We start from the raw sequence: 17,560 nt of genomic DNA, 5'->3' as shown, positions 1-17,560 counted from the left end.
GAGGATGAGTGACTGATCTGAAAAAAAACCCCAAAACACTCAGGCAGCTGAGGACCAGCTAACTTAGGAAGCAAAACCAGCCCTAGAGCAAAGAAGTTAAACAATACTTCAGTGGGAGGATTCATAAAAGTCCTGAAGAAGCAAAGATGTTGACTTGAAGAGATACCAAGAAGGCAGGCCCGATGTCTCGGTGATACTGCTAAGAGACATACTGCCAAGGGCAATCTGTGCTATGAGAGACTTTCCATACCTATACTTCTGCCTGGGGTAAGATCCAAAGGTAGCCAGGCAGGAGAGAAGAAGTAGCCAAAATACTTCTGATAAGGAAACTTAGCGCTCACGTGTGGTTTTGCTTTTCTGTAGCAAGCAGCAATAACGCCTTCAGTGCCAGAGCAGGCTTCGTTTTGAATTCCAATATTCTGTATCTGATTGCTGTCAAGTAATATTCAAGTTGCTGAGCACAGACTGATAAACTGTACTAAACCTTGTATTGGTGGAATAAAGGGGACTGCTCCCCTGCCTGCCAGCTAGCTCCCTGCTATAGCCCCACCGCCAGACCACCCCACTGCGCAACCATTGTCCTGTTTTGCCTTCATTGCCATAGGTGGAGCCTACCCTAGGAATTAACAATAAAAACTGACCCAGGGAATCCCTGTAATGAAGACACAGGATGCAGCCTTACAAAAACCACTGTTGAGCAAGGAAGTTAATCCACCTCGTATTAGGGCTCTGCAACTGGGATGCAAAGTTATAAAAAAAAAAATAATAGGAGCAGGAGACTGCTTGCTGCCTTTAATTAGTATTTTTGATCAAATCCTCCACTTGTATACTGTTTCCCTACATACCGATTCTGTTTCCTCAATGAGCATTCTGCATGAACAAGCAGCGAATATTTTTGGCTACAAAATTTTGTCTTCTCATCAACCTAAAGGCTAGGAATCTGGTGAAGATCTAGGGTTTGACTCTTCTGACAATAGGTGCTGTGATGCTTCCACAGAACAGTGTGTCTTCTACACCCACCTCCATGAAAAGCTTCCAAAAAAATATGTATCAGAAGTAATCCCACCTTTTTGACACTGATGGCAACAGCTTCTTTTTGACTGTAATCGTCTACAGTAAGGTCACTTCCAAATTTGTACTCTGGATGAGCTTCTTCTTCCTGGTCAGCTGCACAGAAAAGAAAAAGGAACTACTGGTTTTGTGTGAGACATGAAACAAATGACAGTTGAAAACACAGGTTTGCTTTTGGCATTTTTTAAAAACAGAAATTAAATCCAGGGTATTGGATTTCCAAGAATTAGTAGTAATTGCACCTAAAGGCCTGAGATTCCTACAGCTTTGACATGGTTAGTAACAGAAATGCTACTTATTGTCTTTTTGAAGGAATCAGTAATTTGCTTAGCTAAAGTGTAAAAAAAAAAAAAAAACCAACAGGCTTGGGGAAATAACAAGATATGAAGACAGAGTTCTTTAAGTAAGGATGTAAAAAGTTGCTGGTGTCCAGGCTTTTCACGTGCATTGTTAGAGGCTCCTTATGTGCCCCCACTACAGAGAATGACTTTTATTTGCTTTTACAGTGATTTTCCATTAGAACCTAGTCTACTCAAAGAAGTTAAAAGGCCTCTTACAAACACAAAACCATTATTCGTACAGATTTAAACAATAATTTTAGGAAATACTTATTTGAGCCTCTTGATAGTCTGGCACATAATTAATACACCCAGCACAATAAAAACACTACTAGAAATAAGCATTCCAATGGAAAACAGCCTGCAAAACAACAGAATCTCCTCAGTGCTCCTTGACCACCTGAAGAAAGATACCGAGCGGCCTCCAAAAAATTGTTGTACTTCAGTCTTTTTTAGGATCACAAGGACAGATACCAAGATTTGGATCACTAAGGACCCCTTTCATGAGGACCTCTACTGACTGCAACACCAGTGGCTCTGTGCTAGTTAAAAAAAAAAAAATACAAAAAAAAAATAATCAAGGAGAGGCACAAGGGGTAAAGCTAAAGCTGGGATGTTCAGTATGACAGGGGTCACAGGGCAGTACCTTGGTACAGACGCTTGCAGGCAATGCATGATTTACCCCTTCTGAAGGTGGACATTTAAAACAAACAAGGTGAATCACACCCTAGATATGTCTGTTTTTCTGTGTTGGCCATGAACACATTCCACACCACTGGCTCAGATCTAGATGTTTATACTGAAGATATCTGCAGTTTGTCAAGAAAAATCCTATCCCTCATTTTAACCTTATAAAATATAATGCAACAATCCAATCTGATGTTGACACAAGTATTAAAAATAGTGACAAAATCCATTTTCAAAGCAAAGATCACAGCTTCCCACTCTCACAGACACACAGCGAAAATCTGACTTGGTTGCTGCTCCAATATGATTTCTGAACAGTACGTAGAAGTTAAAATTACCACTAGTACCACCAACTGAGCTCACGTTCCTACCACAGCCTGCCACAGAGCCGGGAGCAGCTGTGGTATGTATCTGAGATGAGATGGTAAGGCTGGAGGTCTGTATAAATGGTCCACCACTGAGCCCAGACTTACTGCTGCTGCCACAGACCACGGGCACGTGGGTAACGTGTATCCCAGCTGCTCATGCCGGCCCACTGATTTACCACAAGCAATGTTTGAGAGCCCTTCTCTATGAAATCCTCACCACTTTCTATTTCTTCTTCATTATCGTCCTCCAGGATATTTACAGGAGCAGCAGTTTCCCCAGCCTCCATCATCTTTTTCAGAGCATCAAGCTGTTCTGTTAATAAGAAAAATAAAAATAAATCAGTCATGACATGAACATTTGTAGAACAAAGAAATCCATGAGAACAATCATAAATTATTCTCTGATCCCGAGAGCTACTTTTATTTACAGGGTTCTCTAAGTTTTCAGTGAGCAATAAGATTTTACAGGGTAAGAGCATCATTAGACATCCTCTGTTGTCAGACCTGAAAAGTGGTCAGTAAGGGCTGTATCCAAAGCTCCCCGAAGTTAAGAAAAGTATTTCCACAGAATTCAAAGGTTTTTGGAGCAAGCATATTATTCTTCAAAGAATATACAGACAGCTATCTTGTGGTGCTTGATCTATGCAAATGGAGGCATAGTGCTTGAATTTTTGAATTGTTTTTCCATGTGGACTTCAGTTAGACAGTATGAACACAATCATGTATGACTGAAGTCAGTGGAAGGTCTGCATGCTTATCTTTGAATGGAGAAGGACCAGGGTTTATCACTACAGCCATACCGAAAACTAATACAGCAACATTATTATTACTGAAAAAAGATAAATATCAGAACTGGCAACAACAGCCAGAAGGGCAATTTGAAATTCCATTTTATTTTATGCTTATCCTAGAAAAACACAGCAATGCAAACACACCAGTGTAGGCAGAATTTACAAGAGATTCTATCTGCATTATATTTCAGCTCAACCAGCAATGTGATGAAAGTCCCCGGATTACATTTCTAAGCTACATGCCGATATCAAGGCCGAGACTCCGGCACTCATACGAAACACAAGGGCAAACAAAATGTCATTTACATATAATTCATTTTCTTCCAACACTAAAGTACAAGCAATTTGGAAAATTTAGTAACACAGTCTATTGGTACCTATCTGGACTTCTGTTTCATTTAATATTTGACAAGCTTTACTTACTTTTTTCTACTTCAGGTTTCAGCCTTTTATTCTTTATGAGAATCTTTCTTTTGAGGTCATTAGGAGAAGGTAAGGCTTTGCCTGGATCAAGCTGTAAAATAATTTAAAGAAAAGACTTAATGACAGCTTTTTTATGTCCCTGTGTGGGATTTTGACTTTAGGACAGCAATGGTACGGGGCAGTGAACAAGCAGTGCCACCTCAGGCACAGCCCTGGGAGGTAGTGTGACTGCAGCTATGTTCTCTCCTCTGCTTCTTCCCTATCCCATGGGAAAGCTGTGCTCAGGTAAATGTTGCTGGCTGAAGCCGGCACATTGGTCTCCAGCCTACGCCATCCTCAGCTGCCCTGGTCAAAAGGTCTCCCCCTCTCTCCTGCAGTGGACATGGATGTCACTTGCAACTCTTCGTCAGAGGACTTCCTACTTTCCCTCTCTCGCGCAGTCCAAGTCACAGTTTAGCCCGTTATCATTTGATCTCTAAATAAGTCACCTTTTATGGTCCCTTCAAGCCGTAATAACACAAGTGAGGTGGCCCACACATACTTACAGACTAGAAAGGGGCTGGCACCGGTGAATGGAAAACTACCCAGTCTTTAGCTAGGTAATGAGGACTATTTTGGCCAGCAGGGCTATAGGGTCACGTCTTCAGTATTTGTGAAAGGCAAATGGCAAGTTTCACGTTCACAAGGAAGTACTACTAAAAGGTTTGTTCCAGTTTGGGGGAGAAAACGTATTATTAAGAAAAGAGGAAAAGTACAAAATCCTCTGATTTAAGCCCCATCACACCATTGAGGCTAAGAAACAGAGATTTGGGTATGGTAATTAGTACCCTCCCCAACTCAGGCTTGCTAAGAATATTATGCAGGGAGTTGCTGCTATAAATAGACCATGGTTTCCAGTGAACCATAAGCGACACAGAAGAAGAAAATATTTCCAGGACTAGAAAAAATTCTTATAATAAATGTTCAGCTATCCTTATCCTTAAATCCAACTCTGAGCTACACAGCAGCAGCATTCTAGATGAAGAAACAAAAGAAAAAATCACCACAACTTGAAACCAAAGCAGCAGAGGTGACAAATAACAACCCAGAAAAAAACAACCACAACCAAATCAACCCAACCTCACGAGAATGGGTGCAAACCTCCTTGCAGGAGGGTCGTGATTGTCCCCAACCACCAGGCTAGCTCAGTCATGGGAGTTTCAGTATGTTGGATGAAGAGAAAACACAATTGTTTCTTAGAGCGCTTGGCTTGTAATTCCACTAGATGTCAGTGCCGCAGAGCTCATTTATCCCCAGGCTTCCAGGATGCCAGTCTGCCTGCATCCCCAGGCCCAGGGCATAGCTGGATGCCCATCTGGATAAATATTTGCTTTTACTTAAAACCAAATCTGCTTCAGCCCGTGCCGCGTCTCTCTTAAGTCTGCCCTCCTCAGTCAGTCAAGGTATCAGAAACCAAGCACTCGTAAAATACGCGTTTCAAGTTCCTTCTGCCTTCTCTGCAACATTTGCTTTGTGAGCAGCTGGGGACTGAATTCACCCACGAGGAGGAAAGGACACAAAAAGCAGAAGGCTCAGTAGTGCTACAGAGCACAGCCAGCTGAGGCTTAATTCTGCGCCCTGAAGTAGCCGCGTGGCAGCCTTTGGCCAGCTCTATTTCAGGCTTCCCTGAAAGCTGCTTTTGTAAGGAATGCGGCAAGGTGCTACACACACTACAGGTGTAGCTCTCCGGGATGCGCTTTTCAGGGCAACAACCTGCTTCACCAAGCCGTGCGCGCTTCTGTCCCTGCCAAGAAAAGCACAGGTCGAGAGATGATAACGCCAGGAGGCCCCTTTGCAGGGGTCTGATGGCCAGGCGCTGAAAGGTAAGGCAGAGTCCTCTTTGCCATGGTCCCCCCATAGCGCTAAAGAGCCTCTGCATGTTTCGGGTGGCTGCTGGCAGACAGCGAGCACGTTGCTCGGGAGAGTAAGGAAGGCCTGGAGGAGTAGCTGCAAGCACTGGGTTATCAAGCTATTAAAGTCTCAGATATCGTGTTTGTGGAGGAGTGGCTGTTATTATCTCCTGCCACGCAGGAGAGTGAAGTGCATGCAGATTACAGTGCACTCGATAGTCCAAATGAAACTGCAGGGAACTCTTCGTGCTTAATTTAATTCTTAATGCAGTAGTGGGGGCCACCTAGGCTGCGGGACCTGATCTGGAGCATGAAGCATGCAAAGTGCAGCTGAAAGAAGAGGTTTTCCTCAGCTGAGACCATGCAATTTATAATGAATTGGTTTTCAACAGTGACTGGTAATTTCAGAGTTATGTAAGACCTGCAAATACAATGTATGTGGTGTATTTTGTGTAGGTGCTGATATTACGTCACGCATCAAGGGGATGGATTTCCCCAGGCTGCTCGCCAGAGCCCTGTACAGAAGAGATTAAACAAGTCAGATAAGGACAAGTTCGTACCAAAAAGCGTAAGACACCCAAAATCACTAGTCATTTTTGAAAGCACAGGACTGGCAGTGAACAGCACTATAGGTGATATGATTCCAGTTTATCGTCTCTGTTAAATATAGCTAATATAAAAAAAATAAAAAGACTGGCAGAACACAACGTACTGGATGTGTTTCTAGAGGCTGCTTCAACAGGAGATCTCCAAAAAGATCTTCACAGTATTTTGACATCTTGTACTGTTGATATTTGCTGGAAAAGATGATGTTGGTTAATTTTTTAATACAAAAAAGAAATGACTATTACTCAGCACAACAGAATAATATTAAGTAATGTAGATATCCCAAATTATATACTGCCCACTTTCTCTCAACTGAGTAGTATTACTTTACTGTAATTAAACCGTCAATAAAAGCCTATTATCTGACATAGATCAATTTAGTAAGACCAAAAAAGTAGATTAACTGAATCCCATACAACTAATGGAACATCCAAATATATTTCACAGCTTTACCACAGACAAAAATATTGCCATTATTACGCTAGATAAAGATCGACTAGTATATTAAAGTATAGTCTCTTCCAAGTGACATTCAGTATACCTGCATATCCCTACGCAGTTTTCAAGTGTACTCAAATTATAGCCTGTTTGAGCTGTATCATCTCTCTCATACATCACGCTATTAAAAAAAAAATATTAAAATGGGAACTATATACCTGCAGTGATTTTCAAATGAAAGAATGACCGGATACTCTGATGTAACAAATGCTGTTTCCTTAATTGCCTGAATGACATCCTTTAAAATTCAATAATAGGATTTCAAATTAGAACAGATCAAATTACAATCATAATGAAAGAGATTTTTTTTTTGTTCTCCACCCCACCCCGAGAAATACAAAGCTGAGTCTCAAACGTGCCAAGTGAAGCCAGAAGTAGAACAAACTACGCTCATTCTTCTCTGTCCTCCCGCAACAACCCCGACTCAGCGCCCACCAGGTGCCTCACTGCACCTGCAGCAGCGACAGCAGCTTCACCCAGAACCCATCAACGCTACCCCTGCATCTGCTGCCAGCTGCTCTTGCCAGGGAGATTTTCTACTCCCACAATAACTCCTGCATCTTCAGGCCGCTCCCACAGCTAAGGAACTTCTCAGACAACGGAGAAGACAGGTATTCTGTGGTGCGAAGAGCCACGGGACGTGAAAATGTGGAGCAAAAGAAGCAAGCCTGCTTTCTGCAGTTTCCATGGAAAGGCAGACATAACACAGGGGCGTATGATGAGAGTTAGAGATAAGCCCTAAGACCTGGGGACAAGAAATGGTGCCTCTGCGATTTGTTGGTCTGTCACAAGGGAGCAGCATCTGGGTGATGAGGAGGGGAGGGTGCCCTGCATGGATTCCTGTGCCGGGGTTCTGCTGGGGCTTACCGCCAGGTGTAGAGGTCAGGCATTTACCTTGAAAAGAATATCCGTACACATCGCTTTTCCATGTGTTATTATTGGTTCTTGATCTTCACCTTTGCCATCCCAACAGTCCAGCTCAACACACCTAAAGATCCAAGAAGAACGATGTCAGCTTCCTTAGTGTTTCAGCCCAGGCGAGCTACTCAGGACAAGTTCTGAGCAGTGATGCTCAGAGCAACAAGTTACAAAGCAGTTTTGGGCATTACACCATTCCTTCCAAGTTGCACATGTGTAATTTCAGACCGCTTTTATAACTTTGGGTATATTACCTTAAATATACTATGTGCAGCTCAATATATTTACACCTGAATAATAATGTTTTTAGCGCTGTAACACTCTTCTAACTTATTCTCTTACTCGGTTAACTGTGACACATTCCAGTATGTTAAGAAATTAAGCAGGAAATCACAAACTCATTCTCATTTACATATAAACTCCTTAATTACAAAGCAGAAAGTCCTCTGAAATTCCTGAGTTGTCATTTTGAGATCAAACTTCTGTTACCCCTCTCACAACCTCTCTCCTGACATCGGTCTCTACATTCCACTGTCTTTCAATGTTTTTTGTTAGAAAAACAGTACCTGAAATATGTGTATTTTCATTTACTACACTATTACATGTACACATTAAAGTACGCAATATATCACCACCAAGGTATATTATGTAGCTTTAAAGTATGAGATCCACAAATATCAAAGGCTGTTATCTCCTGCTTCCAACCTGCATCCAGCCAAAAGCACTTGTCTGTACATCTCCACCGAAGACTTGCCCCCAAACTGCCTGCCTGTTAAATATGTATTGTGAGAGGAACTGATGAAATAATGAGCCAAAGGATGGTCCATTTCTTGATATAATTCCAAACGGTCTAGGAAAACTGGGGCATTTTCATCTGACATCAAGTATCTGCAAAACCCATCACTTGATATGACACCTAGAAGGAAGAAGAAAGCATGGCAGATTACTAGTAAAAATTTATAGCGGGGAGGAATCAGAGTGTCTCACAGAGCAGGAACCCTAGCGCAAAAACTATGTTTCCACAGGCTTCTGCAAGCAAACAGCAGCTCTCCCCTTCCAGTGCTCCAAGCTGACCAGCAACTGCGTCCCTGCTGCAAAATCCGCCACTGTGTTCCCAAATAACAAAAGAGAACAACCAGGTGCCCACCGAGCTCCATATCCGATGTCCAGCACTCACCGTAATAGACCTAAGGCATCAAGAGGATGTGAAGAAGGCAACTAAGCAGTGACATCTCAGAATGCTCCCGACAATTTTGAGCTCTGGGACTTTGTGACCTTCTATGGTACTCCTCTCCCCAGTTTGATCTTTAGTCCTGCCCCGGCTGTGCTACACGGCTGTTAATCAGCTTGCAGCATGTGCAGAGACTGTTCTCCGCTGACAAAAACAAGCGGGGGCATGCCTGAAAACGTTTGCCTGTGTTCATTTGCAAAGCATTCGGAAAATCTAAGCTACCTGCAGGTTTACCATCTGAAATACAGGTTCATTCCTTTATGATGAAAAGCAAGCCATTTTCTACAATGAACATGGGTCACGCAGTAATTCAGAGGACAGAACTCATAACACTTTTCTCTTATTTCTCTGCTGTTATATGCATCATAAAGTGTAAAAAAAAAATATAAATCAAGGGATAAATTTTCATGAAAACAAGGTTAAGAATAATCAGTACTGCAGTATCAGTTTTTAAGTGGCCAAGAGACTGAAAAATGATCTGGGGTAGGGAAGGAGAGGTTACTCACAAGGAGTCGTTGCAGAGAACAGTTATCTGGCACTAATTTGGAGATTGCTTTCCCTCAAGTCATGTTCGAACACTCAGCTATTGTTAAGGCACAGGTTGGAGCAGTCCCGTTTTTATTTTGTTTAAAACAACTTTTCTCTTACACAGAGAACTCCCGCAATCCTGCTTTTCATTCTGCTCCTGGCTTTCTGAAAAAATCATCTACTGGAGCTTAAATCTTCTGTGCTTGGTGTCAGCCAGAGGTGAACTGTTCTGGAAGGTCTTATTCAAATGCTCTCAGCTGATTCTGACTTTCGGCAGAAGAGGGGAAAAAGAGGGTGAAATGGAATTTTCAATTCTAAGAATGTTTTTATTTTGTTGATCACTGAGAACTTAAAAGCAGAAGCACAAAGTATCTCGATGATACGCGCTTCTAGTGCATCATCTAGTGGAAAAAAGGGACAGCTGAGCAGGCGTTCTGGACAGCCAACGGCTGAGACTCCAGCAACTTAACGGAGCTTTACGTGCCCAACAGACTGGCCTCTCTGTTTTTGACACGCACTGACCAGGTGGAGGAATTTGCTTTTGTAGCGTTCCTGAGCAGACTCCGGTTACTAAACTGCACAGCATTAACTTGTTCAGCCTTCCTTACTCCTTCTGTTACCGAAATACAACTGAGGAAGAGTCAGTCACTTACTGCTACTGCCTTCTTTCTCAAACTACACGATTTAGCAAAAAGAGTTGTTTAACTTAATTATTTTGCTCAACAGCAAAGTTGTATCTAAGAAGGGGAAAGAGACTGCAGAGAACAACCACTGCTGAGATATATTCTTGCCTTCTCTACATGCTAAGGTTCAACATGTTATTACATTAAACCATCTCTCTATCCTACTGATTCCACTGAGATAAAATCCCTATCAGGGAATATGATCAATGGAGGAACACTGTAAGGGGATGCTTCTGTTGGTACTCTCCATAACCCGCATCCCTGCAGGAGGTTTACCACATTTATTTAAAACCTGTTAGAAATATAAATCAAAGAAAGAAGCAAAATAATTAGCCAAGATTCAATTATTGGCTAAAAGAATAAGACAATATCATTCCCTTGCTACAGCCTGGTGCTTGCAAAATCCTCTTTGTGAATTACTGAACATTGTTTTCCAGTCCTAGATTAATTTCCACCTTTGTAAAAAAATATTTTTACATCTCTTCCATCCTAAACAGGTGGCAGCTACGTCAGTACACCTTCCTCCTTTTGGGAAATATGCAAAATACACTGGCATCAGGAGGAATTGCAGATGAGTGCCTTTAAAAAAATAAAAAAGGATAGAGTTTACTAAAATCACTTAATTAATACTTGGAGAATTGTACTTCATGTAGAGAGGGAAAGAACTAAGCTACGCTGCTTGTGAGCGGAAAATCCTCATAACGCTTATAAATGACTCCTAGACAAGAAAAATATCTCCCTCTTTCCCAGATGATTCCTGGAAAGTCCACGTTTTCACAGAACTAAAAGAGCAACCTATCAATCCAGCACGCAACGCAGCGTCTGGAGTAGCACGTCCAGTACAAGGTCTTCCTCTAGCGGTTTGGTCCAAAGGACTAAAGTACCCTAAGGAATGGTGAAAGCTATACACCCAGCTACAGAAGGGCTCCTTAAGTTCATAGACTGGGGAAGACAACCGTAAACTCTTCCCAACCAGTGGCCCAGAGAAAGCGAAAGGGGCAGGCGTTGCTGTGGAAGGCATTGCAGGTGTCAGCGCTTGTGACCACAAAGCAGCAGAAGAGGACACGGGGGACCCAACGGGGCTGCAGCACTGAGCCGGAGCTGCCTCGGGCTCTACGGAAGCAGATTAAGATATTGCCTTGTGTTGCCTGATTTGCACATCCTTCATCAGCAGGGGCAGCACTAGCGGATGTGTAAAAGCTCTTCAGCTTCCCCAGTGCTCTCTTAATTAACCTAAATGTCTAATGAAAGTGGCGTCCTGTTAGGATGCCCGAAGGTCTACGGGCTTTGCAAGGCTGCGTCTCCTCCTCTTCCAGCAAACGGGCAAGGAGGACAGACGGGGATAGCAACATTTTTAATTTCGGTAGTTGATCCCAACACAGTTATTTCATCAGAACAGCTAAGAACTGGGGGCTAAGTTCAACCACTGACACCTCCAACACTCATAGCAGCTCAGGACAGGAGCAACCCAAGAATGGCTTGGAGACACTTCCTGCAGTCTTCTTGCTCAGGCAGAACATTTTTCAATGCACCCATGTAAAATACCCTGTTCTAAAGCAGGCTGCTGCCCTCAAGCACTCTACAGATTATACGAAGATGGATGCATATCCAATGATGCGCATGGTAATTTGTTTTTTACACAATATCTGTACGGTTTTGTAGTCTCTCTGAGACCTTGGCCGTAGCCACATGCATGTTGCCTTGTTGCCAGAAGGAGTCTCCATGTTGTTCCCCATTTACTCCATCCTAGCCTCTCCCATTTTGTATCCGGCTGGCTGTCTCTAGCCACACCATAACCTGGATCAGGGAAATAATCCTCCTAAGAAATCACTGGTTTTGAGAGGGGGAGATATTTTTCAGCAGTTCATATTTCCTGATCTAGTTCACTTGGCGGCCACACAAGTGCTTGCCCCCTGACCACAAGGACCATAAGCTCCGTTTTAAAAGTTTGGATGCTTTGGAACAAATTCCCCAAATGCCTAAAACCAGTGAATACTGAATTCCCTCCCACATTTACCTTTACTCTTCAAGTCTTCATCTGGCTCATATGTCTCAATTATCTGCATTGCTCTTTTTGTGTCATAAAAGGGAAATAAAATTTCATTGAGCCGAGGATCTCGTTGATGCTAAGGTTAGAAAACAACGGAATTCAGCAAAACATATAGTGCATGGCTATCATCCAAGAGCATTTCATTACTGCAGATGAGAAAGAAAGAAGTGGACATTTAAAAAAAAAAAAAAGAGCCCTAAAACTTACAGACTATTCAACAGTAACTTTAGCTTTAGACAGAATATGAAACTTATCTTTCATAAGAAATCTAGGCAGTTTGATTATAAAAATATTTAAAAAAAAAACATTCCAGTGCAATTGTGTAACTGGTCTTACTCTTGCTCGTTCATGAGAATAATGACTGCACATCACCATGACCAGCATATGTGCAAATGAAATGTCGAAAATAAATAGCTAAATCTCTCATCTTTGTAAATTCTCTCTTCCTAATCTTTTTTGTAGGTCATATAAATTGACCGATTTGACTGATGGAGCTGTAACCACCTCTGCAAAAATACATCTTCGGCAATAGCTAAAGAAAAAATTAAAAGTAAAATAAAGCTATGCTATAAATACAGAATTTGAAACCCAAGTTTAGAAATATGCAACTACTGATGATTATTTGTGAATTGTGGAAACATTGTGTTATTAATTATTCAAAAAACCGCATAGGTTCTTAGAAGAAATATGTACAACTTAAAAGAGCTTCACAATATCATCTCTTCAATTCACAGCAATTTACAATATTAGGATTTAATAATATATGTAATATTTAGATACAATTTAGCAGTGATTTCTAACACACTACTAAAACTCAAGAGTTTTTAAGTTTTCACTTAATAGTGTGCTATGTAACTTTGTGTTTTCTCCGAGCTGGATTAGAGCTGCACACTGTGTGCCTGATTCTCCATCAAAAGAAAATTAAAACAGAATTGAACGGAGTAGTGGCATGTAAGCAGATGCAATAAAACAAAGAAATAAATATGACTGTGAAAACACTCTTTTACCCCAGTAGGTGCACAGTTTTCAAGCTTTAGTTTGAGCAGAATTCAGAAATGTAACAGGCCACCCCCATATTGGTGATCAATAATTTGGAGTGGACAGGATGGTATCGATATGGCTTGGCACAGCACTATCGGCATTTGCTGTAATTCCTCACGTGCAAACTTTTTGACATTTTGGTATGAAAAAAAGCAATATCCAATCAAAAATAAGCACTCCATCTCTTTTCTTACAATCAATACATTGGTGCATGCGCTTAATTAATTCTGAGAAATTACAACCAATGCCAATTTAATCATGCAATTAAGGAGGGATCTTTCAAGTAATGCCACTGACAGTCTGCAGCATCTAAAATACAGCAGTTTCATTCACTACACATTGGCTGTCTGGATATCTAAGTAAAACTCAGATGAAATATGATATGAGAGCAGATGGGTGCAGGACACAACTTGCTAAGCAACACACAGCAGCGACACAACACTGGCATGCAACAGAACAGCCTACTGTGACAAATGACAAGCTTTGTACCATTAGTGACAATACACCACTTCAAAAAAAATCGTTAAGAAATAGTAGGGAAGGTTCTTAACTCCAGGAAAGTGCTCTTCCCCACTCTCTTTCTTCTACAGTTAGTCATATGCGAACAGAAGAAAATAAATGGGATAAAGCAAAAAAGGTCTCCTCTTGAGAAAGAGTCCCAGAGTTATCGGAAGGAGCTAAGAGGAAAATATTCTTCTCATGGCAATGGTCATTGCTCATTAGCAATTTTCTACTTGAACAAAAATATGTCTTTATGTTTACTTAGTTTAAAAAATAAAGCAAAATTGGCAATTGATGAAGCTTTATTTAAAAAAAGGAAGAACGCTTACTAGTGTCTGTTGGGGAAATGTTCTGCACTGCTGAGCTTGTTGGCACAGGAAACTTGAAACACAAAAGCTGACCAAAACTAAAAGCATTACGTTTCATCTAGAAAGACAACGTGCCCCAAGACTAATTATGTATGTCCATCAAAGTTGCATTTGATTGTTGTAGTTACCATATTTGACAGGACACCCTTACACTAGACAGTCTTAACTACATGAGGGTGAAGCATCTAAAAGCATGGGGAGAAAGAAATGCCTCTGTGTTTCTGCAAAGAGAGAAAGATCATTTAGCCTCCCCAGCCCGGCCTCCAGTCTCCTCTTTGAGCGGACATGGAAACCCAGACGTACAGCAGTTAATCGTGTGCCAGAACCAATTTTGCCTCTTGAATTTGGCTTGTGCACTGGTAAGAAGGGTGTCCTTCTGTGGAGACGAAAACCAGGAGGAGACAGAAAGAGCAAGCAAGCGAGTGGGAAGGAGGGAGGACGGGTGGGGAAGCGAGCGGAAGGGAGGGAGGGAGGGCAAGGAGGTGGGAAAGAAAGGGATAGAAAAGGATCTCCTCATACCTCCTTCCCAGGAGAAAGGATGAGTCCTGGTCAGACTACTGAATTTCCATTTTGACAGCTACTTGGCTTATTAATTTATTGCTGCAAACGAGTGTCAGGAGCAAATCTCAATAGTAGTGATTTCAGTTCTTTTTCTACTACATTTTCTTTTTTCAAAATTTGACTTTAATACTCAGTGCCTGACAATAATTAAATTTCTAAAAACTTCCCAGAAGCTTTAATACTGATACACAATTAAATCAGCTGTCAGCCAGCAACATTTAAAAGTCAAATAGAGACAGCAGTTTGGAAAAACTCCAGGAAAGCAGCTCACTCTCCACTTATACCCAGTAACGTATCCTTATGCTCCCTTAAAACCCCATAACGCTTAGAGCTTCTGTAGCACGCCTTGGAGGCTACTGAATTCAAAATAATTCAGGTTAAAGACTCTCACGAAGAATTGCTCTGCCAAGTAAATCCCCTCTCCTATATAACGATAATAATCTTTTTATATTTTCTAGCATTAAACACCACTGCTAATTGCAGTGTTGGCCAGCTGTCAAGGGGACAGAAACGTTAACTTCAGGAGGGAGATTCTGGGTCATTTAGTGCCTTTCAAATCATGATCAAAACTTTAAACTCTATTTGAAGACCGAAAGACCTCCAGCACAGAGCCAAAAGCATTACTTTCAGTCATCAGAATGAATGTCCTACTCTATAAAACCACTTGACTAATTTTTCCCAGCTCTGGTCACCTACTAAAGGGCCAACTTTTCCAACTGCAAAATGTGTTGTGTCAATAAGAATGCGGCCAACAAGATATATCTTTCTCCAATACTGCCATAAAATAAGGCTTCTAATTCTGTAAAAAGAACTGTGAAAACAATACAAAACTGAGTGCACAACAATTCAATTTTCGTTTTTTAATCGGTTACTGGAGATAGCCAGGAAGTTCTTACAATTGCTGGCAACCCTTCTTCAGAAGTTTGTGCTCCAAGGAAGCACACTTTAAACTAAAACAATTACAGAGATCAATTTCAAAACAATGATAAAACAGTAATTTACTGAAAAATAAGGATTAACGCTAGAAAAAATAATCACAAGCTAATATGGTTCAATGTGGGGACAAGACTGTGTGCTTCAAGCAGTGAAGTACAGCTATCACTACAAGTGAACTGGTGCGCTGAGGTACTTTAAGGGGATAATTTATAATTTAAATCACAACATTATCCTTTCTCTCTTCAATGCAGAAGCATAAATGACACGCCTTAGCTATGACCCCAGTCCCGCAAACGTTTAGGCACTGAACTTTGTAAACAGCTGTGACAAAACCCATCTCACAGCAGTAAGATTAAGCACGTTCTCCAATTTTCTAATAGAGAGAACTAAGTGGATCCAAACTAAGGCCCCAAGTATGTAACCACTAGCTCTGAAGCTGTTAACCTTCTCACTATCTTTTATTTTTGAATATTCTTTCTACACGTAATTCAGGTTTGGTGAAGAGTAAGGCATGCGTTCGCTACTGAAAGAAGAAATTTTTATTGTAAATTTGATATATGGGGAACTGACCGCTTGAATCTTCGTATAGCAGTATCAGATATATAAATAAGTACGTATACATAAAAATGTATAAAATAGATTTATAACTAGTAAAATAATTTTAGATGGAGGGCTTTTTGGTAATGCACCCAGTCCCTAAAAGATCAAACAGCTATCCATGTTCCAGATGACAAGAATCTACTGGTACAAAAGCAAGAAGGATGTGCCACTTTTTCCATGTGTATGTTCTTGTCAAATCTACATAGTGCATTTATTGTTGCAATTCCAAATGAGTCTGTCTTCTATAACTTAATGTGTTTTAGGAATAGAAAAAAACAATCCTACACTGTTTATTGAACTACTTCACGCTCTCATGATGTTTTTAAGAAATACTAAATACTCTTGCCAACAACCGTATTCTGGAAATACAGAATAAAAATATTTCCTCTTATTCTGCACACATAGTATTTTAAAAATCATATACAAGCTCTTAAAATATCCTCTTAGCTCTTATATTTGTAATAGGCTGAAATAATACTGTTGAGAAGAATCAAACCACTGTTTATAAAAGCCTGCTTCATTTTTTCTATTATTCAGAAGGATCAGCAAATATATTTAGCCGTGGCCTACAGGTAAAGTAATTGTCCATAATAAAATACTGGACGTATTTTAGCTGAAACTGCATTGAATGTACAGTGTAAAACGTAAAAAACATACACAACACACAACATAACACACCAGCAAGTAATCAACAGATGCAATCTGCAAAGCCAACATGTAGAAAGCACAACACACAAGGTTGGAGCTGATTTTTGCACCTGGATGTTACCATAATGGAAAGATCAGCGGATCAAAAGCACAGCAAATAATGGCATGATTCATGCAATGGAAAGATTGGAAGAAGCAAGCCACTGCAGACAGACTTGTATGGTAGTTAATGTATGAAAAAGCTTACTTCATTTAGAAAGCTCACTAATTGGTCTACCGTTAAATAATCAGTTTTGTCTCCATTGCTGAAAAGAAATTTATTAGAGAATGTAAGTTTTCATATACGATGCTACAGTAGGTATGATTTACATGTTGACATTGCTGACACTTTTAAAACCACCTACTTTTCTACCTCAGGTAGCTCTATCATCTCAAAATTAACAGTCACAGAAAACATACTAACTGGCTATGCTCGGCACAGTGTATCTCCCGTACTTCCTATAACAAACATTACTTCATAAAACAACATGTAAGTCCTCCCGCTGAGATTAAACTGAGTGAAGAAACTTTTTAACCTTCAAATTTCTGATTTAATTTAATTAGTTCACATACTGTGTTAATCACCTCGAGGAGCAAGTTAAAATTACAGTAGTTAGTAAAGCCAATGCAAAACAAAAAAAAAGTTCCAGGTGCTTCCTCTAGCTCATGTAAAAGTTGCTCTAAAATACAGAGTGAACTTTTACATTAACAATCCGAGAGGGAAGGAAGGGGAAAAACATAGACCTGAGTTTGTCTTAAAATACTGCTGATGCTACTAGGATTCC

At 40.7% G+C, this 17,560-nt stretch overlaps 1 protein-coding gene across 10 annotated transcripts in view; it reads right to left on the bottom strand.

Moving 5' to 3' along the window:
- Positions 1–17,560, bottom strand: part of PLCB4 (phospholipase C beta 4) — a 206,016-nt gene that overhangs the window by 53,268 nt on the left and 135,188 nt on the right. For all 10 annotated transcript variants that reach the window (XM_063331252.1, XM_063331250.1, XM_063331253.1 and 7 more), the window contains 9 exons: positions 16,984–17,041; positions 12,049–12,157; positions 8,295–8,505; positions 7,566–7,659; positions 6,830–6,909; positions 6,280–6,364; positions 3,679–3,769; positions 2,682–2,777; positions 1,067–1,167 (listed from right to left, as the gene is read on the bottom strand). In XM_063331252.1, the coding sequence (XP_063187322.1) occupies positions 1,067–1,167; positions 2,682–2,777; positions 3,679–3,769; positions 6,280–6,364; positions 6,830–6,909; positions 7,566–7,659; positions 8,295–8,505; positions 12,049–12,157; positions 16,984–17,041 (925 nt within the window). The remainder of the gene's footprint in view (positions 1–1,066; positions 1,168–2,681; positions 2,778–3,678; positions 3,770–6,279; positions 6,365–6,829; positions 6,910–7,565; positions 7,660–8,294; positions 8,506–12,048; positions 12,158–16,983; positions 17,042–17,560) is intronic.

This window comes from Chroicocephalus ridibundus, chromosome 3, assembly GCF_963924245.1.
Source record: "Chroicocephalus ridibundus chromosome 3, bChrRid1.1, whole genome shotgun sequence".
In the NCBI taxonomy this organism is placed as follows: domain Eukaryota; kingdom Metazoa; phylum Chordata; class Aves; order Charadriiformes; family Laridae; genus Chroicocephalus; species Chroicocephalus ridibundus.
This window is presented reverse-complemented; position numbering and strand designations above follow the sequence as displayed.